Raw genomic sequence first — 27,206 nt, forward strand, 5'->3', positions numbered from 1 at the left:
TCACTCTTCATCTTTTTGATCAGGACAGAGCTTGGGTTATGGCTTTGTGAACTACGTTGACCCCAAGGATGCTGAAAAAGCCATCAACACTCTGAATGGATTGAGACTTCAAACTAAAACCATAAAAGTATGTAGTGTTAACTATGATTTAAAGAAACTGTAGTGTTTTGACTTCTTGTTGATCAGATGCATGACTTCTTTTCCAAGTTTAACTTAAGCATTCTAATGTCAATAGAATAGACTAGGACTTCACTATGTAGCAGATGGTTAGTCCTTTGTAATCTGTTTAGAGTTACATAATGATTAAGTACAGAAAATTTTGATTTTTAATGCACCTGATAACATTTTAGATGTGAGCTTGAATTGTTTTGAGAAATTGTGATGTATGCTTTATTGCATATAGCCTGAACACTACACTATGTGCTTCCTCCTTACTTTATCAAAGATTGTTTAAATTTCTTAATACTACCTTTTTCATGTTGCTAGTGTCTTGTTTCTCTTACAAATTCTTAAAACGAAATGCTGAAATTACTGTACTCCTAGGGCTCTAGTCTCTAGGTCTCTAATGTTTTGTATTCCTGTTTGTGTTGTAACTCCTGCACCTTTCGTTTACTAAATTCAGTTTCTTGAATTTCTAGAATAAGAAATATCAAGACCTACTTATTCTCATCTACTGTCTTAATCCGTTATCAAAAGAGTGAGGATACTCATTTGAGCAGTTGTTAGAGCTCTGAAATCTTGAGAGGGTAGATATAATAAAATTTGTCAGGGAATGCAGACCTCTGAACCTGTTTCACAGGTGGTGTTGCCTGAAGTCAACCCATGTTCCAACCAGACCATTCTTCCTCATTTAACATCAGGATTTGCTAGCTGATCACTTGGATAGTGACTGCCCTCTAACTAGGCTCATGTGTGAGCCATAAGATAAAGCTTGACTCTGAAAACCCTTGGACTTAAGCAATGCAGAGCCACTTAAAGATGACTTGAGACAAAATAAGATGACAGTAATTATGGTTAGAATACCTAATCTGTTCTGGATTCATAAGATGTTATAAAGTGGATTACACTGTTTAAAAAGCAGTATTTCAAGTTTCAACAAACAGTGGATCATGGCTCACAATAACAATGTATGAGAGACATAGATGCTGTGCTGCAGAAAGCTCCCTGTGTACTTCTGGCAGACTTCTTGCCCACAGGCAGTCTCTCCCATTTTCTGCTTTGGAGGAGAATTGAGGAAAGTAATTTCATTCTCTGGTTTATTTGCAGCTGTCTTTTGGGTAGTGGTGAGAAAGGGAATGGGTTTGCGTTCCAGTAGTGTTGCAGGTACACTGTATCGTTGTATTTAATGTCTTGGATTAGACAAGTTAAAAATGCATCTGTTCAGGGTGCTAAATTAGAAGTTCTGGTGACTGTATAGCCAGGCAAAAAAAGATGGTTTAGAGAATCAAGCCAGGTCTCCCAAATCAAAATGATGCCTTAAGGGGGTTTCCAGTGACTGACTTTATGGTGCCAGTTTATGAATTCTTAATCATCTTTCACGTGGCAGAGTGATTAATGCAACAGTTACTGTACTTTTGCAATAAAATTGTAAAAAAAGTGTGGGGGAAAAAAAGTGAAAGTGGAGTAGACTGATGTGGGTGGTAACAGTGGTGCTTTTTCTTTTCTTCCTTACTTCCCAGGACACAAAAGTAAACCATATTTTATAAACAATACCAGACTGACCCTTGCAGTGAAACTAAAGCTTATGTATAAATTATCAGGAATTTGTGCCTTAGATGTCGTTAGCTAAAGAAAATCTGAAATGTTGGAGTTGTCACAAGCCAAAATTGTGATTTCTTCACCAAAATAAAGAACATTTCTAGCTAGGGAAAAAAAAAAGTATCTTTAAATGTTGCTTGTTTGCATAACATAAAATTCTGACTCCACCCACATTCAGGCCTGTTTAACTTCAGCAGCATCTTTCAGTGTTAGTGTACATGACTTGAGAGGGAAAAGCTGCTTTACTCTTCCTTCTTGGACACAAGCTGAGTTTCAGGCCAAGTTTTCATGACTGGAATCTCCCAAGATGCTGTTTAGAGAGGCTGGTTTTTATTGCCTTCCACACTGCAGAATGCACAGAGGCTTAGAGGGATCCCTAGTATGTTTTAAGATTGAAACTAACTGTATATTTTTCAGTTGCTCCACCCATTAAAATGTTTCTGTGGCAGTGACTTGACCAGGAGTGTCTGCCTTTATCTCTGAAATGACAGAAATGCCCAGCCTACAGTGAAGTACTTGGTAGTTTATGTATTTACATATTCCTCAGATCAGCCTGGAGGCAATACTGAGCAGAGGTTGCCTCAGACATCAACTTCACATCTGGGGTGGAGAGATTCACGAGATGTCAGTGCCAGTATCTTTGCAGGGACTACTTTGTTTAGACCATGGTGTTCCTATTTGTCCAGAGTTGATACTTCAATTTAAAAACAAAAAAAAAAATCTGTTTGGCAAACTCAGAATCCAACCCTCAGATTTACTTTCAGCTTTAAAAAATGGGTATCATTGAGATTTATTTATGTATGCCTGCATATGAAAAATGATGGACTAAGATAGTGTTAATGGATATTTTGTCAGAAGAAAAAAATTAGATGCTTCTTTACTCTGTACAACTCTAGGACTTCTGTAGAAACATTTAAGTTGTTCCCTAGCTTAATGGTAATAAGAGTTTGGTTTTTGTTAGTCTACAAAACTGAAAGGAACCTTGTTGGTTAGGTGATGGACTTCCACATTGTGGTGAAACTGAATGTTCCCACTCAGAGGGAATTGTCCTGATCCTGATGTGTGGTGCTCTAGACTGGGGCCATGATGCATACATCTGATCCACTGCTTCTTTACTAGCCTGTTAGTCATTGAATATATTCCTCTGATCCTTAAAAGGGGTGCCACCTACTGTTATCTTGAAACAAAATTTATTGAAAAGGTGGATTTGCAAAATGCTGGCTTAAGTTTTTCAGTCTGGGTAGTGATGTAAAAACTTGCTACCTGATACCTTTGTGAAAAGAACATCATATGGAATGCTTTATGGAATACTTTATTGAACTATTTGCAATGTATCTTAACCAATTTTCAGATTCATATCTCCAAAGCCAGTCATAGCAGTCTTAGTCTTGTCTAACCTGCTACCAGTTGCCTTCTGATTTGACTGGATTATTATAACTGTGGGGTGGGTATGCACTGATGTTGAAGGCACATCATGGTGTGTTAGATACCTGAACCCTGCTCTGCTAGGCAGGGTACCTACACATATTAGATGGTGCCCTCTGTGGCATAATTTATGGTTTATTTGCAATGTAAACAAGCTTACTTGTATTGCAGGTAGCCTGTCAAGTTTGGGCTTCATTTAATTATGCATCTTTAGTGTGAAAACAAGCTGTATCTTGGAAAAAGTAAAACATTTTCTGTGGTTTCTCTTTTGGAAGAAGCAGCTGCTGGGAAGCACTTGAGCTCTGCTCTTCTTAAGTGCCAGTGAAAATGAGGATTTCTGTGCCTGGAGTGTTTTACTTTGTTTTCTGCTTGCCCACTTTCTTGTCCATGACTTTTCATTTGGGTTGTCCTGGAAAGATCAGTTCTTCCCAAACATGGAAAACTCAGAGGAGGAAACAACATATGAAAGTCACTAACTTGCACATAATAAGAAAATTCAGTACATGTGTTGTTGAATTGGCTTCCTCTTGGAAGAGGGGAATCCTCAGTGGCTTCCCCTCCCCTTGCTCCTGGGAAGCCTCCTTCAAAGAAAAAAGTCACAGGTGAATTTATTGTGAGATTATCTGAATAGGAATATCTTTCAGTGTGGTGTAAAAGACTTCTATACTAACAATGAAGTGTAGTAAGATTGTCTAGAGTGGGCAAACAAACGGTGTATCCTTGAACTGTGAGACACAGAGCTGTGAGATGCTCAGTAGGAGGCCGCTTTTTCTCTAGACACAGGAGAATCTGTTCCTTTTCTCCATGGGTGGTAGGCTGCTTGAATAATGGACATGGTGTTTTGTGGATCATAGCTTCCAAGGGAACACTGCAAATGGCAGTAATGCAGTGCAGGTTCCTCCCTTGCAAGGTGAGGTGGGGATGAGGAGCTTCCTGCTGTCCTGTCCCTAGCTTTTCAGTGTGAGAGGGCCTGAAATGATAGAGTCTTTACATGCGGGAGCTGGCAGGTGGCTTTTACTCATGAATGCTGATGATACATGTATGCAACTATGCGTTGCAAAGGGGAAAAAACGTAGTTTGTCCAGGCTAGAGGCCTAGGAGTTGTCATTTTTTATAAGAAGCTACTGCTTCTTAAAAATTAGATTTAATAATGTTTCCTCCTCTTTTAAATTCTTTGGACTATTAGGGTGTTTACATGGGTAATTATCACCTGTCAGGGGAATAGAGATTTAAGAAATATTTTATCTAAAGTATTAAATCTGTAGGTTTTCTTCCCACTCCTTTATAGCTTTGCATATATTTAAAAAAAATCAGGCTTAACATGTAACATTCTGCCAACTTCCTGTTGGAACAGAGTTTGACTCTGGCTACAAGCAGAGACATCCTGTTTTGCCGTTGTCACCTAGTTAACTGTCCTACTGTAGAAAGCAGTGTAATGAGAAGAGCTGGTTCAGTGGAAAAACGAATGCTATCAGCTTTACAAATGCCCAAAGAAGTGCAGTATAGCAAGGGAGGACTTAAAGTGAGGGATGTGCCACAAGTTTGTTATTGTCCTCAGAGAGTATCCTTAGTACTTGGCTTATGTAATGCCATTCCACTTGCTGCCTTGAACCATTACTTAGATTGACAATTAGATTAAAGGGATTTTCCTTTAACTATCCTCAAGATCTCCACCCTTCCAAAATTCTGCCTGTGATAGTACTCTTGAAAATGCTGTGTATGCTTAATGGCAAATAACAAAATGCTGAAAAAACCCATTCTAGTTTGGTTTCTGAGTTAGTGCAGCAGGTAGAACTGAGATTGTTCATGTCTTCACCATTGATACTTGTAGAATAAAATTTTACTAGTCTTACTCTTTGTAGTAATTTTTTCATTAACTAATGTCCCTGGGGAGCAATGAAATATGAGTTGTGTAAAAAGTCTATTAAAATACCAGAGGTAAGTGAGCTGTGAAGGTGAGAGAAACCCTCCTTACCTTCTTGCTTTTTTTTTTTCTTACAGCACTAAAGAGCATTGCTCTAGTGAGTAGCAAAAGGGGATCCTGTTTGGAGGTTTAATTAAAGCTAGTGAGCTTTACTGATGCTATCAATCAGCAAAGATTGAGAGGGGGCATGGTGCCAGACCATTTAGTGGTCTTGACAGGGTAATTAAATACCTCAGGACTGTATTGTCAAGGTAAAATTGAAGTGCTCTAGCAGATTTGAAGGAGAAGAACAATTTGTCTTGGAACAAAGGTAAAGGTGTTTTTTTCCTTTAAATTTCTGCAGGAGTTATATAAATGGTAATTATATGATCTTTTAGCTATATTACAGTTAAAGCTTTGACAGAATTTCCATTTTAAACCCCCTCCCCACCCCACACATTCATTTTCACCCCCAGCTAAAATTTGTTCTTCACTTGAAATTTAAATCCCTTCAGACTTTGAATGTTACTTAACTAGCTTATGCTGGGTGCTTGTTTTTCGTGTTGCTGAATAATATTGAGAGGAGGATTCGCTTGTGAATGCCTATTGCTGTCACTTGCTGTAAACTACACTACGGCCACACGGTTACTCATTAATGCCTAACCACTCTGAGGAAAATAAGTGTGTCAGACTGAACTACAAAATGTGCTAATCGCATCTTTGGCAACTACACAGATTGTTTTCCGTTTGGACCCCAAGTGCTGTGGTGCAGCTGATTAGAGTTTATTGCAAACATCTGTCCCTGTCTTCTTTAGGGCAGAGAATCCTTAGACCAATGCAGCTCACCCTAAGGCTGCTGAGCAAGATTGCAGCCAGAAACCTCACTGGTTCAGTAAGGTTCTTTTTGAGCCTGCATAGGGGGTTTCTGACACAGAAATGGAGATGTTAAAAGGGACCAACAGTACTGTATAGAGCTGAAGTAAGACTGCAAGCATTGCTCAGAAGCCAAGCTCTAAGCAGGTGAAAATAGCCAACAAAACCAACAAAGAACTGCTTGTTACTACTCAGATCAATGATGCATCTTTCTCTGCCCTCCACATGCTATGCAAAATCCTCTAAGGTAGGATATGGCTTTCTGCGCAGGTTCAGAATGGTGCATGGAGACCAGTCTGGAGTTGTTTTAAAATGCAGATACTTGTTTTCTCCATACAGTGCCTTTACTATTGTAAAAACCAGCTACATTTATTTTTGAAATTATTATGTCTTGAGATAAATTGACCTCTGAGCTAGTGGCTTTCAAGTTTTTTGACATATTGACACTCTTGAGTGTCTTTCATCCATACAGTAATATCATTTCTTGGAAGGTCGTAAGATACTCTAGTGAAGTGGTAACTGTGAGTGCATTGGATAGGTTTTATGCATTTCTATAAGGTGTTATCTGTGGAATGAATAAGGGAAGAGACACCCAAGAGATGTGCTTGCCAGTGTCTGTCATCAGCAGCAGCTTCTTAGACACAACATGGCGAAGTTAAAGTATACTTGTTACCTTAAGAAGGGAAAACTTGAACAGATTCACTTCAATTCCAAAACCAGAAGGAGAATTGGGATGTACTTTTTTGAAATTTTGTTCTTGCTCATATTATTCCTGTGAGGACTGGATATTATTCTGTGTACTCTTGTCTTCTAAAGTATGGGGTTTTTTGTTGGAAGGGTACGAAATTTGTGATGCTCTTACTGGTTGAGCATGAGTGGGAAAAGTGTTTGTCAAGTCAGAGTCAGGAATGCAAAATATGGACGGAAGACTTTATCATAAAGTGAGGAGTAAGAAACTGAAAATGTTTGGTGACTGGATTTCTTTTTGTTTCTCATCTTTTCTTTGTACTTAAATTCTAAGTTTATTATTTTTAAGGAGGTGATAGTTATGACTGTAGACTTTAAAATGTTCTGTTTTAAAGGCAGTGATTGTAGTGCATAATTCCCTTGTGTTTTAGTGTATAAAGAGGTCAGTGAACTTAATTATGGTCTTTCTCTTAGAAGTAGTATGATAAACTGGAAGCGTAGGTAAACTGTTGTACTATCTTGAGCACTTCTGAGAAAACATATGTTTCTGATTTTGTCTGTAGAGGGATTTCCAGTTGGTTAACATGTATGTTCTACTACATTTGCTTTTGTTTACTAGATGGCATTTTGGATCTTGTGTATCCACTTCAGACCAAGTCTTGTGAAAGCCTATTTTTGGTGTTCCTTTGTACAGCAGCATTTTTACAAGATCGTCGTCTTTGAACAGTGTACTGTTCATAATCAGTTATATCCTCAGGAGACTCCTAGTTGTCTTCCTCTCAGCTCTATAAAGGCTGGTCTTGAGTCTAAATTTGTCCTGGAAGCAGTCTGTCATAAGAGAATGCTGGCATAATGGAAATGTGTAGACCTTGAATCTAGCAGAGAAAAAGAGAAAAGAAAAAAATGACTGCAAACCAGAAACAAAACACAGAAACCTTTGCATCAGACAGACCCTTATGTCTTCATCAGTACTTATAGTAGAAAACAGAGGAGGAAAACCAGTTCACTCTTTGCAACATCAGTCTCTGTGGACACTTAATCTAAAATTTTGAGCCGTCCTCACAGAACATGGTAACCACTGCTCAGAGGTGTCCTCTGGCTAGATTGCTCTTTCTGTCTCTCACACTGCCTCTCTGAGAACACAAATGCAGCTTTTGCATAAGCTGACTGTAATCAAAAGATATTGTGGTACCATTTTACACTTGGCTCTTAGTCTAAGCAAGGCCGAAGACTGCTTTTTTTTCTGTAATGTTGCAAAGTCCTTATCTGGTACTGTGATATGCTCTGTAAAGATCCTTTCACTGCCTTTGGTCATGGCTTTGACTTTTCTCAAAGTCTAACCATGAAAAATTGTAAGGACTTTAGGGTTTTTGTGGTTTAAGACTCTTAAGATTCTTAATCCATGTCACTGATGTTTCCGAGGAATGTTTTCAGAGATCTGGTAGAACCATACAAACATACAAGATATCAGAAATAGTGCATTTTTTAAGTGTAAGAACAACTCGATCTGCACTTGCTTGCTGAGTCACACATTTATCACTCTTAGATGGAATAAATTCATGCACCTTTGAAATAGCTGCCCGCAGAAAATTCTCTTACAAATTTTCTAAAAAAAAAAACCACCAAACTTATTTAGAAGCCATGTTCCTCCTGAGATTTGTGAAACAAGGGGTTGTTTTCTGGTAACTTCTAAAAGTCAGAATAGGCCTGCTGATCTAGTTGAAGCACCTCCAGTACCCAAAGAAACCTTCTGTTGCTTGCAGACAGTGTTATCAGACATGCAGTGAACTCTAATTGCTAGTTTCTCTCTTACAAGAGAACCAAGGGTATAAATCCTTCAGGAGCAGGTTTAGCTGTTGGTCTCGGTCCAACTGGGGCCTGGGTGACACGCAAAAGAAAAACTCACACCAGTTTGTTGAAGGGGGGGCATTGCCAATAGCAAAAGCTGCCACATTAAGTGCAAGCTCCCAGTTTATTATCACTGGTTTACATAGGCTCGTTTTTACTTTTACAGTCTACTGACCTTCAGGTTTTGTCTGTTTACTGCTCATATGCTCACCATGCATTCTGCAGGCGGTGTTCCAGCCTGCTGTTTCTGATGCTCGCAACATGGTGTTCTGAATGTTGCCTCAGTTTCCCACAATCATTCTCCTAACCTCAAGACCAGTTTACGGTTTGCTAACCACTAGTTCTTAATTCCCACATTTAGCTGCTGGGAACTGCTACGCAGAGAGTGATGCCTGATATCTCATAAGGATGTCACTACATCATGACCGCTGCTTTTCCAAATCAAGTTGTGCCAGGTATGGTTTAGACTAGATATCAGGAAGCATTTCTTTACAGAATGGGTTGTTAGGCTTTGGAATGGGCTGCCCAGGGAGGTGGTGGAGTCCCCATCCCTGGAGGAGTTTAAGAGTTGGGTCAACATAGCGCTGAGGGATCTGGTGTAGCTGGGAACTGTCAGTGTTAGGTTAATGGTTGGACTGGATGATCTTCAAGGTCTTTTCCAACCTAGATGATTCTGTGAATGTGTTATCCAGGGGTGTGAGGCTTGAGCTAGTATCAAGGCTCCTTGAATCCAAAGCAGAGGGCATCCATCTAGCTAGGTACTTTCAGCATAGGGTGCAGGAGGGAAAAGAACCCATTAAAAGTTTCTTTTGAAAACTGTAGCTCTGATCAGGCCTGTTATTGCTATGTGTATTGAATTTGATACCATTATTGATTGATATTGCTCCTTCCTAGTGATGAGAACTGTCCATATTTTACTGAAGAGCTCATGTCATAATGCCTTGATGGTGATAGGGAAAATGAGTTGTTGACTTATTGATGAAAGACCAAAGGTTCATCTTACCTATGTCAACATGAGTGCTCAGTTGTTTTACATAGTGAGTCTCCAGCATACGGGAAAAGATCTTGGCTTCACAAGGAGGTATTTCAGTACTTCATTTCAAGATAACCTTGGGAATAGTACTGGGAAAAAAGCTTCCCAGATTGGAGAATCCCAGTACAATGTACAAAACATTTTGTCTCAAGAAGAACTAATTATGAGCTTTATCAGCTTCTCTGTCTGGTTGTCTTTAATGTCACTGCTGTCCTAGGCCTCCATTGGTCATCCTGTCCAGATGAAACCTGCTCATAGTCTGAGCTCCTCTTAAAACTTGCTTTGCTGTGCTTAACCTGCTGCTCTCCATGATTTAATAATGGCTAAATCATGTCCTGTTCTGAAGAAATAGCAGAGGTGAGAGGGAAGACTGGATTAAAATGCTAAACTGGAATTTAAAGCCAGAATTGAAACCAGATTTTTCCTTAGATTTAATGCTGATCAAAATAATCTGAGCAGCTAGCTCAGTTTCCTAGATTTGTTGTGGAGCTAGGGCTTTTGACCCACTGCCTGCTGTAAAGTGGGGTGTGTGTGGAGCCTAGTAGTGCAAGTGGCTGTGGTGGTTGTTTCCTGACGGATGAGTCAAAACATTGTCGAAGAGGAATGAAAGTAAAAAATCTTTGAGCTCCAGTGCTCATTGTATCAGCAGTGCTCTTCTGTGTCCAGTAACTAATCTGAAAATCGGTGGAAGCTTGAGATGCTGGACACCTTATATCCAGCGTCCTGTGCACTAACATGCTCAAGAGTGAAGATGGTAAATATGTAAAGGTGAAAGACTTCTGTGTTAGTAGCTATCAAAAGCTGTAAGAGACTACATCTGTAAGGAGGTTTCACTTTATTTCAGCGGAAGTTACCTGTAGAGAAGTCATTGCTTAGTTTTGCGAAACACATTCCTAGAGTTTTTTTCCCCAACTCAGAAACCTTGTTGAGTTCGTATTTGTGAATCTTAATAGGTGTGGTGTGGTATATTTAGCCTACAGTGCTTTGGCAAATTCATACTATCTAGATAAAATTATTCTAGTTCATAGGAAGAGCTTTATAAAATACTGGTTGTCCTGTGTTGGCTAGTCATGCTCTTGTCAACTACTATGCCCATCAGTAATCACTTTGAACATCATATTTTAGGCCTGCTTGTATGACTGTAAAGGGACTGGAGCTTCAACACTGTTATGGCTGGGCTGCTGATTTTGGACATGGAAATGGCTACCCTGCTCAGTAGCTGTCCTTGTGTGCCAGGGTTGTGGGGGATCCTTTGACAAGGGTGCATCTAGTAACATTACTCTGGCTGCAATATCCTGAGACAGCCACTGACTTCACAGGTCCCTTTTATATAAATCCTCTCCTGGGCAGTCCTTGAAGAGAAAGCTCTGGTATCAGGGCAGTATATTGGTGAGCTAGTCGCTCAAGTGGAGACATCATGATTCCCCACCCATTACTACTTCATGGCCAGACCTGTTTCTAGTGGTCTGTTTTGTGGAGGAACAAACTGTCAGGTTGGTCTGTTCATGCCCTCAGCTGTGTGAGTGCAGAACAGATGTGAATCCCGTGGCTGACCTCAGGCCTGTGACTCTGGCACTTACTGTAGCTGTTAAAGTTCTTCATGAGACATGGACTAAAATAGCAAAAACTCTTTTGATGGTAGTGCTGAAATGCTGTTGCTTCTATGTTTGCTTTTTCTGTGTTACCTCTTGCAAGGCAGGCTGTAAAAGCAAAGCCTGTATGGCATATGGTTATATTTTTTAGCTTAATCTACACACATAAGTGAAGCTGTGTTCAATAGTATGTTTTTGCAGTTCCACAGAGTTGAGTCTAAATTGCCTTTACAGAGGGAAGTCTATTGTGTTTCCAATTTGCTTTGCTTACAGAAACAAATGCTGCTGTGAGCTTACACCATGAACTTAAACTCAGCACAGAGTGTACGTGTTTAACAAGGCAGTTGTGTATAGCGGAAAAAGTGGCCTTCAAGCTTTGTTTGGAATGGAACTATCTTTCATTTGAGGGAGGGCAGAAAGGAAACTTGATGAATATACAGTAGTGTACTCTCCTGTTTCGGACAACTACCTATCACTGGCTAGTGACAGCTGAGAGCTGGTCTCTGCTGTGTGCTGCAGCATCTTGTTACTAGAAATCAAATTAAGAAGAAGAGTTCTTGAGTCATGGTGTCTCATATACTAATTTAAGTGCAAGTTAAGAACACTTGCCTGGCACGATGGTCTCTGAGAACATTGCTGTAACAAAAATAAATACATCCTTGTTTTCATTGTGTTTGCTAATGGGGTTGGTATATTCCTAATGTATTCCCTTGCAGGAAGGATTAACCCATTTTAGTCTGCACGGACTGGGTGGTAACTTATTTAGATTTTTTTTCCACTGAAACATGGCTACTATCCATAAGGCAAACAGTGTTCTAAACTGAAAGTTTACTCTGGAAGTTATTGAAAGTAAGGTTTACATGTATTGAAATCCTTATTTTGACATTTAAAGATTTCAGATTTGAAGACTTACAAGAATACCTTAAGTATAAGTGTTTAGAATTTAAAACCTTTCTCTGAAATCTCTTGCAAGTAATATAAACACTCTGTTTCCTGTAATACTAAGCTGTAAGATAAAAAATACGGCGCTGAGGTCTGTAAAGATAGTAGCAGATAGTAAGAAATGGAAACATTCATTCGTAGGGACTGGGTCTCTTTATCCTTTTTGGCAACTTCTTTGTTTAACCTGCTAACTTTCACAGTTTTGACTTGAAGATTGTAAATCAGTTCATCTTGATATTATGAAATATTAAAGTAGTGAAAATACTTGGCTTTGGTGTAATGTTTGTATTGCTAGAAACAAGTGTCTTTCCTACTAACTGCAGTGGAAAACTCCAGTAAAACTGCTTTTAAATTGGTGTCTCCAGAGTATCTGTGTTCAGTGTTGTACAGCGTGTGTCATCATTAAATATTGAACACTGTAGGCTTTCTGGCTGCTTCTTGACTTGCATTGTGTTCAATGGTTTTGACATTGCATAACCTTGATGTTTGTTTATTAAATATTCACCTGTTGAAGTAGCTGTGGAAGTAATACTTTACCACAGCTATTAATTCAGTGCGTATGGTCTTTGAAGAAACTGAATCTATAACTGTCAGCAAGTAATTACTGAATGAGCAAACTGACAGGATACAAGTGGGGAGATGAATCTGGAGAGTCTGTGCTTTAAATCTGTATCACAAGTGAAATAGCTGGACTTTGACATCAATAATGAATAGAAACTGTATATCCCATAGCCTGCAAGCTTCTGTTGCATGGGAATTAATTCTCTTGCACCAGTAACGTTTTGTGGTATCCTTGTTTGTCTCTAGTGATGCTGACTTGCAGTAATTACAGATTACTAATAATGTTTTGCCAAAGAAGACCAAGCTTCAGTTACATTGGGTTTCTGAACCTCTGTGTTTCTTTCAGACTTCTTGACTGGCCAGAACTTCTGGTGCTTAGCAAGACAGCTAGAGATAGTGTTTGGATATTGGTAGTGAAGTACTGATTTTAATTTAATGTATGTTGTTCGTGTGACTAATCTGCCCAGATCCAGTACACATCAGTTAGGATACAGGAGTAGTCACTGGGATACTTTCCACACAGAGTAATCTGTGATTGGTGCATGTTCTTAGATGTGAAGAATACCTTGTAAACACCCTTGAGGAATTTAAAGGGAATGACACTGGAACTGAACCTGTAATGTTAACATCTACTGGTTAGAGCTTATTACTTTTCTTTACTTACTTTCTTTAAATTACACAGTGTAGACCTTGACTGCTATGTCAGACTCTTCCAAACAGCATTTACCAGCTAGAGCATGGACAATGGACATCACTGGATCAACTGTCACCATGAAAAAAGTTATACTCATTTGATAGAGGAAAAGTGAGAGGATTTTTACAGATACTGTTTTATATCTTGACAGATACCACGTTCTGTAGCATGAGGTAAACTTCCTGCAAGTTAGCAAACATTTTTGTGCATTTTCCCTCTTCTGAGGGGCTCAGATTGAGTTTATATCCGTGATGAGTGACAGCATGTGTCCACCAGTGAATTCCCCTTTGGAAGACCGTGTTGCTACTTTGATTTCCTCTTAGAAGGAATAGGGGGGAAATGAATGGGGGAAAATGACTGTATCGCTGGTTTTATACAAAAAGGTGAGTGGGAATCCTTTGTCCTGGCTTTGTTACCTTCACTTGAATCAAATTACTTCCAGACTCCGGGTGGAAGTCCCATTTCAAAGAATTTCCTTAGGATTTATTACATATTGTTGCAGAATCACAGAATGGCTGAGGGTTGAGGCACCTGTGGAGGCCTCTAGTCCAACCCCTTGCTCAGAGCAGGTTCACCATAAGCAGGTGGCTCAGACCTGTGTCCAGTTGGGTTTTGAACATCTCCAGGGTTAAACTCTGTGATTTGAGTAGTTTCTTACAATGCATAACCACCCTTTACCATGAAGAGTTGTTTTATTATGTAATGAAAACTATATGGAATTTCTAAATGAACTTTTTCTGTGTTTCAGTTTGTGCTCATTGCCTCTTCTCCTATCACTTGATATCACAGATGAGAGTTGGACGCTATCTTCTTTACTCCCTTCATTAGATTTTTATGGCTAAGATCCTGCTGAGCTGCCTTTCTTCCAGACTGAGCAGTCCCTACTCTCTCAGCATTTCCTTGCATCAAAGACACTTTCAGTTCCTTAATCACTTTTGTGGCTGTTTACTGGACTCACTCTGGCTACAAATACCAGTATTGAGGGACCTAGAGCTGGAAACAGCCCCATGCCCCCCCAAAGTGTCTCACCAGCAGTACTGAGTAGAGAGGAAGGATCACCTTCCTTGACCTGCTGATAATGCTTCTACTAATATAGGCCAGGTGACTGTTGGCCATCTTTGTCACAAGGGTACATTCTGCTGGCTAATGATCAGCTTGGTGTCTATCAGGACTCCAAGGTCCTCTGCCAAGCTGCTTTTCAGTCGGTTGCCTCCCAACATGTACTGTTACATTCCTTCCCAGAGGGAGGACTGCTTTTCTTTGACCTCCTTTGAGATTCCAGTTTACTGAATTCTACAGTCTTTTGAGGTCTCTCTGGATAGTAGCACAACCCTCTGACCTATCAGCCATTCTTCTGAGTTTTGTATCATCTGTGAAGTTTCTAAGGGTGCACTCTGCCCATCATCCAGGTCACTAGTGAAGATGTTAACCAATATTGGATCCAGTATTGGAGGCCAGTGATTAGTGTCCAACTGGATTTCATGCCACTGTTGGCAACCCATAGAGCCTGGCAGTTCTGCCAGTTTTCAGTCTGTCACTGTCCCACTTAACTAGTATGTACTTGATACTGATGTAGTAGGTGTACTTAATGTGCACTTCATGAGGGATATTGTGGGAGAGAGTCTCCGTTCTTACTAACGTTGGGACAAACAACATTCACTGTTCTCTTTGTCCACCATGGCAATGTCATTGTAGAAAACTATTAGGTTGGTCAGACATGATTTCCCCTGTATAAATTCATGCTAACTACTTGCAGTCACCTTGTGATTCATGTGACTGGAGGAGATTTTCATGATTCATTCCTCAATCACTTTCCTAGGGATTGAGTTGAGATTGACTGGCCTGTAGTTGCCCGGAGAGCAACAGTTTCTTGCTGCTCTTGAAAATGGGTGGTATTTCTTTTCACTCCTCAGAAACCTCCCCTGTTCCCCCTGAACTTTCAAAGGCAGCCAGGAGTTGCTTTGCAATGACATCCATTGGTTCCCTCAGCTCTTGCATGTACAGCCTTTCAAGGGCCATGGTCTGTGCAGTTTAAGTAATTCTCAGTGTGATCCTCCTCCACTGACAATAAATATTCCTAGTCCCAGACTTTCTACTGTCTTGTTCTGTACAGGTCCTTTTTTTTTGCCCTTCAGACCTCTTGCCAAATGCAAATTCAGGTGGGCTTTAGCTTTCTTAACCTCATCTGTGCATGATTGGACACCATTTATATCTTCCTACTTTCACATCCTGTACACAGCATTTTTATGTTGGAGTTTAATCACTTGTTTGTCCAGGCAGACTCCCAGACACCTTTGCTTCATTTCCTGCTTGCTAGGATGGACCTTTGGCTTGGAGGTGATCCTTCAGTCACTGGAAGTTGGTGAGCAGGGACATCAACATGGTTCCTAGACCTATAAAGCTGTTCCAGCAGCTTGCTTTGTAAGAACTGTGGTATCCATGCTTGTGCTGCTGGGCTGTGGTAGTCACCAGGGAGGTCCATCAGAACAATGTATGGGTAAGTTCATTCTTAGTACTGCTGAACTTGAACTGCAGATCAGGCAGACCTTGTGAATTAGTTACTTGCTTCTAGCCTATCTTAGCATCACTGACCAGGAGGGAAAGAAGTTCTAGGTATTGCGTTGCCTCACAGGACACTTGAGATATTTCTTTGCTTTTTTTATTTGTGTGTCTTTTTCTCTATTCATAAAGAACTCCTTCCTTAGTTCTGGTCACGTTGTACTTCCTCATTTTTGTTCTATCTAATGTGTTGAATCAGAACAACTTTGACAGCAGGGAGCAGCTGGATAAAAAAGTCCAATTACTGCATTAGATTGCTTAGAAAATGGAGCTATTTAATCTACCAACATCTATAGAACAAATTTTAGAGCAAAGCCTAGGTAGTTTGTAGACTGAGAAAACAGTAGCACCATAAAGTACAGCTTAGGGGCTTTGGCAAGCCTCTGGTATGGTATATTCAGACACACTTCTCTTGTCCTGCTTGAAAGGAGTTTGAGGTTTACATTCTGCAACATCTGTTATGAGTGCTTGCAAGCGTGCATGCTTAGAAAACAGCTTAGTAACAGGTGTTTATCTGAGTGCAAAACTAATATAAAGTCCACAATATCTCCTTAATCTTCAGCAAACTATGGGGTGTTTTTTTTAGTTTCTTAGTAGTGAAATTTTTGACCACCAATTGCATAGCATTCTTATTAAATAGAAAGATAAGTCAATATTTTTCTTGCTTAGCTGATGGTCACTTTGAGGAGTTCTGACTTCTCTCCAGAGGACCTGACCAAATGCATACATCAAGAAAAACTTGTGTCTAACAGCTTATATCTCCTGCCCTGTGTGGCATGGAGCTTTTTTCTTGAAGCTCATAGCCAAGTGGGCAAGTAGAGCAAGTTCCTTCATTCCTTAGCTGTTGTATTTTTCTACCTCTTGGGTACCCATCACTGTCCTTGCTACTTCTTTGGCTGAATGCAGGCAAGCTTTATTCTCTGTTTTCCTGTCTCTGGTGCAGCTTACCTCTCAGACTCTCTGCACCTGGGAATATCATAGGTGTATACTTTTGCCTGTAGAAAAGTAGGAAAATTACTCAAGATCTAGAAACAGTTCTTTCAAAATTGAAGTGTATGTAGTGTGAGGGTTGAATATACAGAATTAAAAAAGTATTGGTTTCAAACACAGCTTGCAAGTATAGGTCTTTGGCTGCACAGCCATAGACTGGTAGCAGATTTACCATTTCAAGAAAAAGAACCCTGTTTTTACAAAGCTCTGGTGTTAAACCCTTCAGCGCAGAACTGGCAAAATCAGTCACTTGACTCAGCTGTGTCAGAATCTACCATACAGCTGGTAGCTGAAGTCAGATTCCTCTTATTTTGTTATGACTTGCAAGACATTGCTTTCCCTGTATCTTGATTTTTGTAGTTTGACTGGCACTCATTGTCATCGACTTTGCAAATACTCGTTTCAGGAAAGGGGATGGTAGTTAAACAGCAAAATGGTTACAGTAGTGTCTCTCCTTTCCTTTCTTCCTCTGAAAGAGCTACTGTCGCTCATGAGATTTAGACTTGAGTATTGAATCTACTCTAACAAGTTTTAAGAAATCATTATTTACATATTTGCCTTTCCTGAAGGACCTGTTAAATTTTGCATCTAACTTGTGAAAGGCTCTTGGGAATCAAGTATTCTGTCATGCACAGGAACATGACTGATGTTCTTGTAACATTTATTAACTGGTGTCTCGTTTCCAGGAGTCTACAAGACTTCATCACTGCTGTAATTTAAAATGGTGCTGTGTAGTATATGGATAAATTACTTATGATGCTGCGAAATTACCATAATCACTTTTTACTACTCCAGTTCTGATAGAGGCTTCCTATAGAAGGGTTAAAAGGACTGAAGTCCTGAACCCTCTTGCTATGTGAGTCTGACTAGCTAGTAGTTGATAATGTCTTCTAGGAATAATCCTATGTTGACTTTCTTAAATGGCAAGAATTGAGTCAAAATAGAAAATAATCTATTGATTCCCAGGTAGTCTAAAAAAATTAACTACTACTTTCTGTTCACGCTGTATCTTGACAAAATTGCAAAAAATATCAGACATTTTTAAAGGGGAGAAATAAGACACTAATAACTTAATTTGAAAATACCCATTGTCAGTGTGTGTGACTGGATTATAGAGGAGGTCCCTGTGACATCAGAAGCTGAGATGGAGAGGTTTGTACAGAGTCATATAGCAGGTTCCTGCCATGACCAGATGTCAGGAATATTTTTTTTAGTATTTGGGTCTCTTTTAGGTTGACTGCTTTTTTACACTTAGACACTGAATCCATTTTTGCTAAAGGGTCTGTGGCTTTCTACCTGGCACTTTGGTGGTAATTTTCATGAGCTTGTCTGTAGACATTTCCCTACTGTTTATTTCTAATAATATAAAAAAGCAAGGGGGCATGTAGAAGAAGGAAGACTCAGTGAGCTCAGATCCAGTGGAAAATAAACTGTTCTGCAGTTCAGTTTTACCAGGTTTGAAACAAACTGCATGGAAATTGGGAAATTCTGTCATTCCTGCCATAAAACTGGACACTGGCAGCTTTTCTATTATGATTAAATTGGCACATCTTCACAAAAAAGGTGAATTAGGAGAAAAGACTGAGGCTTATTCCCAGCTGCCTTTGTGAGAGATGGGAAGACAAGGACTTTGAACACAGGTCTCCAGTTCTTGTGTGGCTCTTGTATTATGGCTCAACAGAGCTGGATGTTGGATAGCATGCTATCTTGGACAGCTCTGAGTTTTGTAGGTCAGCCCTGTTCAGCAACTTTCGGAAGATACCTTGCACAAAGCCTCTGGGTAGAAGGTTGAATCACCACAGCAGTGTTCAGGGGTACTGTTTGTTCAGGCTCTGGTGTGTTCTGTCTCAATTGCCTTTTTTGTTTCACTTCCACGGGAGTCTTAAGAGTGTGCTGATCTGTGTGGAAGTGAGATGGGAGGATTTGAAAAGAAATATCAAGGGATTAGGCAAATGATACATTTAGAGTTAAGTTCCAGCTGCCCAGAGCTGGCTGATCCTGCATTTCAGGGAGGGAAGGAAAGGGAATAATCTGACCACTTCTTGAGGGTCCTTTTTACCTTCACGTTTTATACAGTTAAAACCCTAGATTAAGTGTTTTGTCCTGTTCCACAGGCATAGATGTCTTGTTCTAATCTTTCTTGTAATAAGCATAAACCACTTGTACAAACTTCCATGGGAAGTACTGAACTCTTGAACATGCTGATTTTTCAGCGTGTGTCTAAAGGGTTGAAGAATCTAATTGATAATCTTAGTAAAATATTTCTGACTGATACTTTGAGGCAGCAGGCAAAAACTTCTGTCCAAAAGGGCCTGAGGAGCTCGCTTTTACTTGGCATTTGGTTCTAAGACACCTGTGTTGCAGGAATTGGTGAGCTGCTGAACAGCCAAAATCCAAGTTACATTCCTACTTTTGCCATTCATTCTTAAGCCTATAAAAGTGACATAGCAGAGTTTGTCTTCAGCTCGTGAATGACTGTGTGTCATTTGATACCAAGTTTAACACATGTACTAAAGGCACAGCACTTGAAAAACACTTGCAAACCTCTTAAGTGCTCTGGACTGTCTCTCTGTGGTTTTGACCTAGATCTGAAACTGAAATCTTTATTCCTTGTATTTTTCAGGGATAATAAAATGTTCTTGGATCTTCTTAAATTTGTCTTTTTAATCTTATAGTAAGCTGACTGAAAACACTTTTTCTCCACCGGGGCTTGCTGGACTGTGTACCTAGCTTTTCTCCTTTACGTGAAAGTATTCCTTAATTTATATATGAGGTCATGTAGTCACCTTCTGCATGGTCTATGTTTTATTCCTTCAGTGTTTTCACAGAAGCCAGCACCAAAAAAGATAACTACCATTGCAAGATTAACTTTTCTGTCTGCCCTTAAAAACATTTCAGTGTCTCAGAACAAATGATGCTGTCCTATTTCAACTTATTTAAAGTGTCTTATTTCTAGGGTTTTTTATTTTATTTTTCCTAAGGTTTCCTATGCGCGACCAAGTTCGGCTTCTATCAGAGATGCAAATTTGTATGTTAGTGGACTTTCAAAAACAATGACCCAGAAAGAACTAGAACAGCTCTTTTCCCAATATGGACGCATTATTACCTCTCGTATTCTGGTTGACCAAGTCACTGGTAAGTAGGCAGTTTTGCACTTCCTCTCACTTTTGAACTGGCGGTTTAAGAAATATTTTGCATTTCAGTACAATTGTCTTGTCTCTAGAATGTATGAAAGGTTAGAATGTATGAAAGGTGTATGTAGGCCAGCAAATGCAATTTTCTGCTGGAATTGTTCATAAATATGCATGTACAAAAATAGATTGTGGAGCGTACTGAGCCAGCTTGAGTCATTTCCACCCTGAAGGTGCAGGTTTGAAGCCTGTTTCATGGCTTGTAATAAATTTACAGTTGCTATAATCTTCTTTTCCAAGCTGCTACGCAAAAATAGTCCCTATGCACTTTATGAAATGCTTTTAAACATTTTTTTAATAAAAATAAAATTTTATGTAAAAATGCACAACTGGTTCTCTGAGGCTAGGATTACAAAAGATTCAGACTGATAATTGCTGTTAAGACTGTTTTCAAGGTTGCCTCGTTAACTTTGGGACCACTGAAGAACATGAACTTTGAGTTCCTTGGGAGCAGATAAGGTCTGTGCTTAGTTCCTTAAAGAACTAAGCTCTAGCAGGCTAGTTGCCTTGTCACAGTATGTGTCTTAACCAGGAACCAGTCTCTGGTTACTCTTCAGACTTGGACAGTAATGCATGGGTTTTTGCTGGCTCAAATGGCTGATCTTGAAGAGCTTTATACTTTGCTGCCTTAACCTGCTTCCACCAGGCTTGTTCCAAAAATGTATACTTGGCATTTCATTTGATTACTTGACAGAAGTATTGAGTGTGCAAAGCAAAACACAAAGGAGCAGGGCTCTCCAAATTCTCATCTTTCAAAAAAACTAGGGGTGTGGGGCAGAAGAATCCATTTATTCACATAATTATTCCCTGAATAATAGGCTAGTGTGGATTTTTTTTTGTAGTTGTGTCATTTGGGTGACAAATAGCTTTTGGCTGTATGAGGTCAAAGTGTTCAAACAGTCTTACCTTGAAAGCATTGTGCATGCCACTGTTTGATACTTAGCTGACTTGTAGAGGACCTCATATATATTCCTTTGCAATTCCACTATCTCAATATTGACACATAATACTTAGGGAGTGTTTTAATAGTGTGAGTTGGTGAGACTGAAGAGAGGCAGAGAAAGGAAAGCTAAAGGCGCAGTAGTGACTTGCAGAAGCAGCAGATTTGCAGGTCAGATTTCTGGTCTTTGTGTAATAAATAGCTGTTTACAGTATGTTCCTGTATATTCATACATAGAAATGGTGGGATTTGACAATGGGCCAAATAAGTAAATGTGGTTAAACTTACGTGTACTGTAATTCTAAATACTCATAATTCTAGTACATGCACAGTCTGGTTTTCAGGTTTAAGTTTTCTTTCCTCCTTCCTAGTAATTTGGAAGAGGTAGGCTCAAAGCGGTATGAATAATAAGGTTGTGACACAGACTGACAGATGAAAAATGCAAAGTGGAAGTTGTGACATTTGCCTCTTTAAAGCTTTCTTATGCCTGCTCATTGTCACTTTGATGGTTTAAATCATCACTGTTTATGAACAGAATGCATTTCTTGTTGTTAATGATTAATGTTCATTGGCTCAAGTATTGATACCTCAATGTGTTTATATTTAACCCACAGTATACATTTTTGAGGTGCAGTGTTCTTAAGACCTTTCATAAACACTTGGTGATCCCCTTGCATGTTGCCTTTGACTTTTCTGTACCAAGGAATAGTCTGTGGCCCAAGAAAAGTTTTATTCAAAAATAACACCTACAAATGTATGGTGGTTTGCTGAAACTGAGTCTTTACTTGAAAGGTAATAGTTAAAAAGAGTGTTTAAAAAGGGCTGTAATTTCCATTACTGCAATTTAGAACCTGCACTTCATTCTTTGTCCTCTCAGCATATTTGCTCCAAAGAGAACGTCAAAGGGTGCTGCAGGAAAGCATAAGCCATTTCTTGCTGCTAGGGAGCAGGTGACTAAGCTATTCACAGAATTTCTGTGCATTTACATACTGCAGAGTAGCATGAGCTAAACAGAGGTTCCAGCACAGCTGGCTCTGAGTTCATCTCCCCCCAAATTGCTTTGTTTCAGAATTACTCTTTGATGTGCTAGGTTTAAGTTGTCTTCGCTGTGTTTTTCCTCAACCTTACAAGCTTTCTATACAGTGTATCTTATGTAAGTTAAATTTAAGAATAAAAATAAAAAATTCCAGTGGAAAAGTCATACTTCTTTGGCAACAGCTTAGTGCTAATAAGCTCAAAATTATCTAGCAACTGGCCATTAACATAGCAATTGGCTGTGAAAATCGAATGTTAAGACCTAATATTCCAAAGTCTCTGAATTAATTATTATATGCTTCCTTCACCCTCTGCAGGGGTATCAAGGGGTGTGGGGTTTATCCGATTTGACAAGCGCATTGAAGCAGAAGAAGCTATCAAGGGCTTGAATGGCCAGAAACCTACAGGTGCCACAGAGCCCATCACTGTAAAGTTTGCTAACAATCCAAGCCAAAAAACCAGTCAGGCCATTCTTTCCCAGCTGTACCATTCTCCAAACAGAAGGTATCCAGCACCTTTAGCTCAGCAGGCTCAACGTTTTAGGTAAGTCTGTACAGTACATACTTGTGTGTGACTGTGCTGGAAGCCACATGATCCATCCCATGGGCCTGTTTGTTTCCCTTCCCTGCTTGTGTGATTTCTGTGTGTGAGGGAGACACATGAAAATGTTGAACTTCAGCTATGCTTCTGTAATACAGTTAGACGCAAAAATGCATTTCATTCTATTGGTAGCATTTCAGTATCTAATAAACCTACTTAAACTGAGATGACATCTTTTTCTTCTACACAGTCACTAAAAAAAAATCCATTTCTAAAGGTTACATTTAATTCCTTAGATTCTTGTTGATCAGTGTGCAAGTTGATTCAGTTAACATTGACCTAGGCAATTCAATTTTCTTAGCCATATGGCATGCCATAGCCAGCCTCCTCTTCCCCACCCCCTATCTTTCCTCCCTGTTCTGGCTATCAGTTTTTTTCCTAGTTAGTTCTCTGAATCCTGCATGCCATGCTTTGTCTTCCCTTATTGCAAACTTTTGTAATGAATATTATTCAGATATTTTCTGCATGTGTTTTTACGGCTGTATATTCCCATCATGTTGAAACTACAGCCATATTACAGCCCTGTGATATGTAGTGTGTTGAGGACAGATGGTGAGAACAAAGTGAAACAAATATTTCATTATCTACATTCATGAGTGCCTCGGATTTTTCAGTGATTTTGATCGTTTCTTCCCACCCTCTGCCCCTGGGCTATGTGACTGGAATGTGTTAAACAGTAATACACTTAAACATTTTTTAGTTTACTTTTTAAGAAATAAACTCTTCTAACAGTTTGCTTCAAAGAGCATATACCAAACTTAAAAAGCTCTGCATTGGCTACCCTCCCCCTCAGACCGAATATTCACAGTTCATGGACTGCAGTTGTGGCAGAACTTCTGAATTCTTTTCTTCAACTTTTCAGCCATACATGCTGAAAGTCTCTCACAGGTGTAAATGTCAGCACTAGAGTGGGCTTTCTACCCTAAGGGAAGAGGTAACCAATTCATTATTTGGTGGAGTTTCTTATAATTTATTAAGGAATAAAAGGGTTAACTTAAACAGTGTGTAGGCTTGCCACTGTTCCATAGGCAGAGCATAGGGGCAGAAATTACACTTGGAGGATGGACCTAAGGGTATTATGAAATAAGGTCATGAGGGAATTGTTGTACAGCCTGTGTGTTACAGCATTCAACATACTCTGGCAAGTCTAGACTGCTGACTCATTGAGTTTTTCAGGGTGCACTTTTCCCAGATACTTGGCTGTGTTTGATATTGGTTATTCTGGCTAGGGTAGCATCTGTATTTAGCTGATAATCCAGATAGATCTGTTAGGATTTGTAAAAATTCTACCAACTTCGAGTTTTTTCTTTGGATAGGACCTGAAAAGTTCCTTGCAGTTAATTTCAATAGCATACCCCCGTCCTGCAACATTAGGCTTTGAACCTTAAAGATTTTATTTGGTTGTGTATTTTTATGAATGCCTGTTTAAATTTTACTGGAAATGTTTTTCTGAGATACTGAATGTAAAGTAATGCCTGAGGCGACCATAAGAGCCATTGTGATTTGCTCCACTTAAAAACTAAGTAGGTACCAAGTCTGCAGTGCACAGGAGGGAGAGTAAAATCCTGCTCACTTCTGTTGATGTGGATGGAAGAACAAGGTTGAACTGACTGGTAAAAAGGTAAACTGGGGCAGCAGAAAAAAAATATATTTTTTTAATTAATTTTTTTGAGAAGGTCTTCAGTCTTCTCTTTCTTCACTAAAAGAGACAACCTTGCTGAATTTTAAATTTTTGTAACTGTTAGCATCTTTTTTGGCTTTTTAGGTCTTTGCTGTTACTGAAGCATTCTATGTCTGATGCTTCAGAACTCTCATGTCTTTTATATGCAAGAAATCTTAGCTGTTGACATTTCTGTCCTGGTTTGAACTCAGAGGGCAACTGAACACCATGCAGCTGCTTGCTCCTTCCTTCCCCCTCAGGAATGGGGAGGGAAAATAAAACAAAAGGCCTGGGAATTGAGGACCAGAAGGGATGACTCACCAGTTATGGTTGAGGGCAAAAGACAGACTTGCTAGGGGAAGAAAAAGAACATCAATTTAACACCACCACCACTTAATCTTCCAGTCAGAGTAGGAGAGTGAGAAATACAACCCCAACTTAAAAACACCTTCCTGTCCCAACCCCTCCCTTCTTCCTGGGCTCAGCTTTGCTCCCAATTTCTGTCCCTCCTACCCCTCATGGGGGGAGGGAATGGTAGTTGTGGTAAGTTCATCACCCTTTGTCTCTGCCAGTCCTTCCTCCTCACAGGGAGGACTCCTCACACACTTCCTCTGCTCCAGTGTGGGGTCCCTCTCATGGAAGACGGCCCTCTGTGAACTTCTCTGACATGAGTCCTTCCCACAGGCAGCAGCTCTTCACAAAATGCTCCAGCGTGGGTCCCTCCCACAGACTACCCCAGTACGGGCTTCCCTCAAGGTTCTGGCCTTCTCCAGGCACAGCCCCCTGCTCCACTGTAGGGTCTTCCATGGGCTGCAGGTGAGCATCTGCTCCACTGGTGACCTCCATGGGTGCAGGGGCACAGCCTGACCTCTCACCGTGGGCTGCAGGGCAATCTCTGCTCTGGTGTACCTCTCTCCTCCTCTTCCTCCTTTTTTCTTCCACTGGAAAAGTTTGCATAGTTCCTGGTGTTCACATAGGTATCTCCCTCACAACTACTCTTCCTCCCAGGTTCCCCTTAAATACCTTATCAATGATGTGTAGCCACCACCACTAATTGGCTTGGCCTTGGCCAGAGGTGGGTTGAACTTGGAGCCAGGGGAGCTTTGAGAAAGTTCTCACAGGAGCCACTGCTGTAGCCCCCTCCCCGCTACAAAAACCTTGCCACACACAAACCCAACACAATTTCAGGACGACCTGATGCAATTACTCTGTTTCTGTCAACAGTTGACAGAGGCCTGAAAACAGTCAGTGTAAACTTTAGTAGTAAAGAACAATAGAATCACTACAATGCATTTTTTTTTTCTTAAGAAAAATCCTGAGGTGGACTTTCAAAAGCAGCTATATGTAATTATTACTCAGTTTCTGTAAGATGTGTAAATTAAAGCATCTTTAAAAATTGTCTAGTGAATGCCCCTGAGAATTTTTCTAGAATTTTTAAGTTGTTCAGGTAACTAATGAAAACTACTACAGTGTATGAAAAATTGAGCTGCCCTATAGCAAGGATGTGTAAGTGGTGGTGTCTCTAGAACTGTTCACCCTTTTCACTATCCCCAAATGTTAATGACAAATGTTAATCCACACTTAAGTCTGCTGATAGTAGTCAGGCATTTTTAAATTTCCTGTTTCGTGCTTTTTTTTAGGGATCTGGTGTCTTGCTTTCCTGTCAGTGCATCCTGCAAACCCATCTTACTGCAGAGTCATAATGCTCTGCCGTTTAAGACCTTTACTTAGCTGCAGACAAGACCAAACAATTTTTCAAGTTTTTTGTGCACAGGTGTAGTTACACTACTGCAGCACTTAAGTCTGGATTCTGTATACCAGTAATGGTTCTTAAATCCTGTAGCTCATTACTGGAGAGAAATCACAGTAAGGTACAGATCTGTAAGTTAGCTGTAAGCTGAAAACTAAATCAAGAGTACCTTTTTTACCTAAGTTCATATTTTGTGGAGTACTGAAGAGAGCCTTTAACAAGACTTTCTCTTCATGTGTCTGGGCTTTGCAAGGAAGAAACCAGAGCGTATTTAGGGGAGGTATTTTCTTAGAGAAGCACTTTTAAGATACTTCAGGAATAAGATTAATGGGATTGGTCGGCACTGCATGTTCTGGGTATTGACTAGATATATTTGGTGGCATACTGCAGTTTAGCAGGTTGCAGGAAGGTAATGGAAAAAATACATGGAGAAAGTTTACATATGTATGGATTCTAAAAATATTTGGTTCTGGAAAAGAGTAAGAAAATGAAAAATGTTTGCAGTTCATGTCTGAACATTTACAACTGCCTCCAAACCCTGCATTTTGCATATTTTGGTCAGCAGATTGTCAGAAGACTCTTTAGTGTCTTCATTCAAAACAAGTTAGTAATCTGGAAAACTTCATTGAGATGCTAACAGTATTTGTCTTAGGCTAAAGGTGTAGTGGTGCACTTTCTGAACTGAACTATTTATGGTTGTGAATGCTACACAAGAACATCTAGTCTGTGTTCACTAACTGTATAAGGTGTAATGTGTCACAGCTCTATCAATGGTGGTAATTCAACTTTTGCATGAGGTGCTGTAAGGGATGTGGCCATAATATACCAAATTTCCTTGAGGTTGAAGTGTGGAAAAGTCTGAAGACTGAATATTTTGCTAAATGTTTTGCAGGTTGGACAATCTGCTCAACATGGCTTATGGAGTAAAGAGGTAATAAAGCACTATTAGGTTCATAGTAACCAAGTTAATACGTATTTTGTGTTGTCTTCCAGTAGGACTTATGTTGGATTTTTGTATGTTGGGACTTTGGCTGAAATTGTTCATTTTGGTGAATTGTGCATGAAAGACAAAATTATTTTGTATCAGTTCCATGGAATTCCTGTTTCAAATGACTTGCTAATCGTCACTGGTTTTACAGCATGCTTTTCTTCTGTTTTTCTATGT

General features: G+C 39.7%; 1 protein-coding gene across 5 annotated transcripts in view; it reads left to right on the forward strand.

The window, feature by feature from the left end:
• ELAVL2 (ELAV like RNA binding protein 2) overlaps positions 1-27,206 on the forward strand; it is a 101,051-nt gene that overhangs the window by 71,783 nt on the left and 2,062 nt on the right. For all 5 annotated transcript variants that reach the window (XM_074931352.1, XM_074931355.1, XM_074931353.1 and 2 more), the window contains 4 exons: positions 24-127; positions 19,847-20,000; positions 22,349-22,574; positions 26,934-26,972. In XM_074931352.1, coding sequence (XP_074787453.1) covers positions 24-127; positions 19,847-20,000; positions 22,349-22,574; positions 26,934-26,972 — 523 coding nt within the window. The remainder of the gene's footprint in view (positions 1-23; positions 128-19,846; positions 20,001-22,348; positions 22,575-26,933; positions 26,973-27,206) is intronic.

The sequence above is a fragment of the Athene noctua genome, chromosome Z, assembly GCF_965140245.1.
Source record: "Athene noctua chromosome Z, bAthNoc1.hap1.1, whole genome shotgun sequence".
NCBI classification, from domain to species: Eukaryota; Metazoa; Chordata; class Aves; order Strigiformes; family Strigidae; genus Athene; species Athene noctua.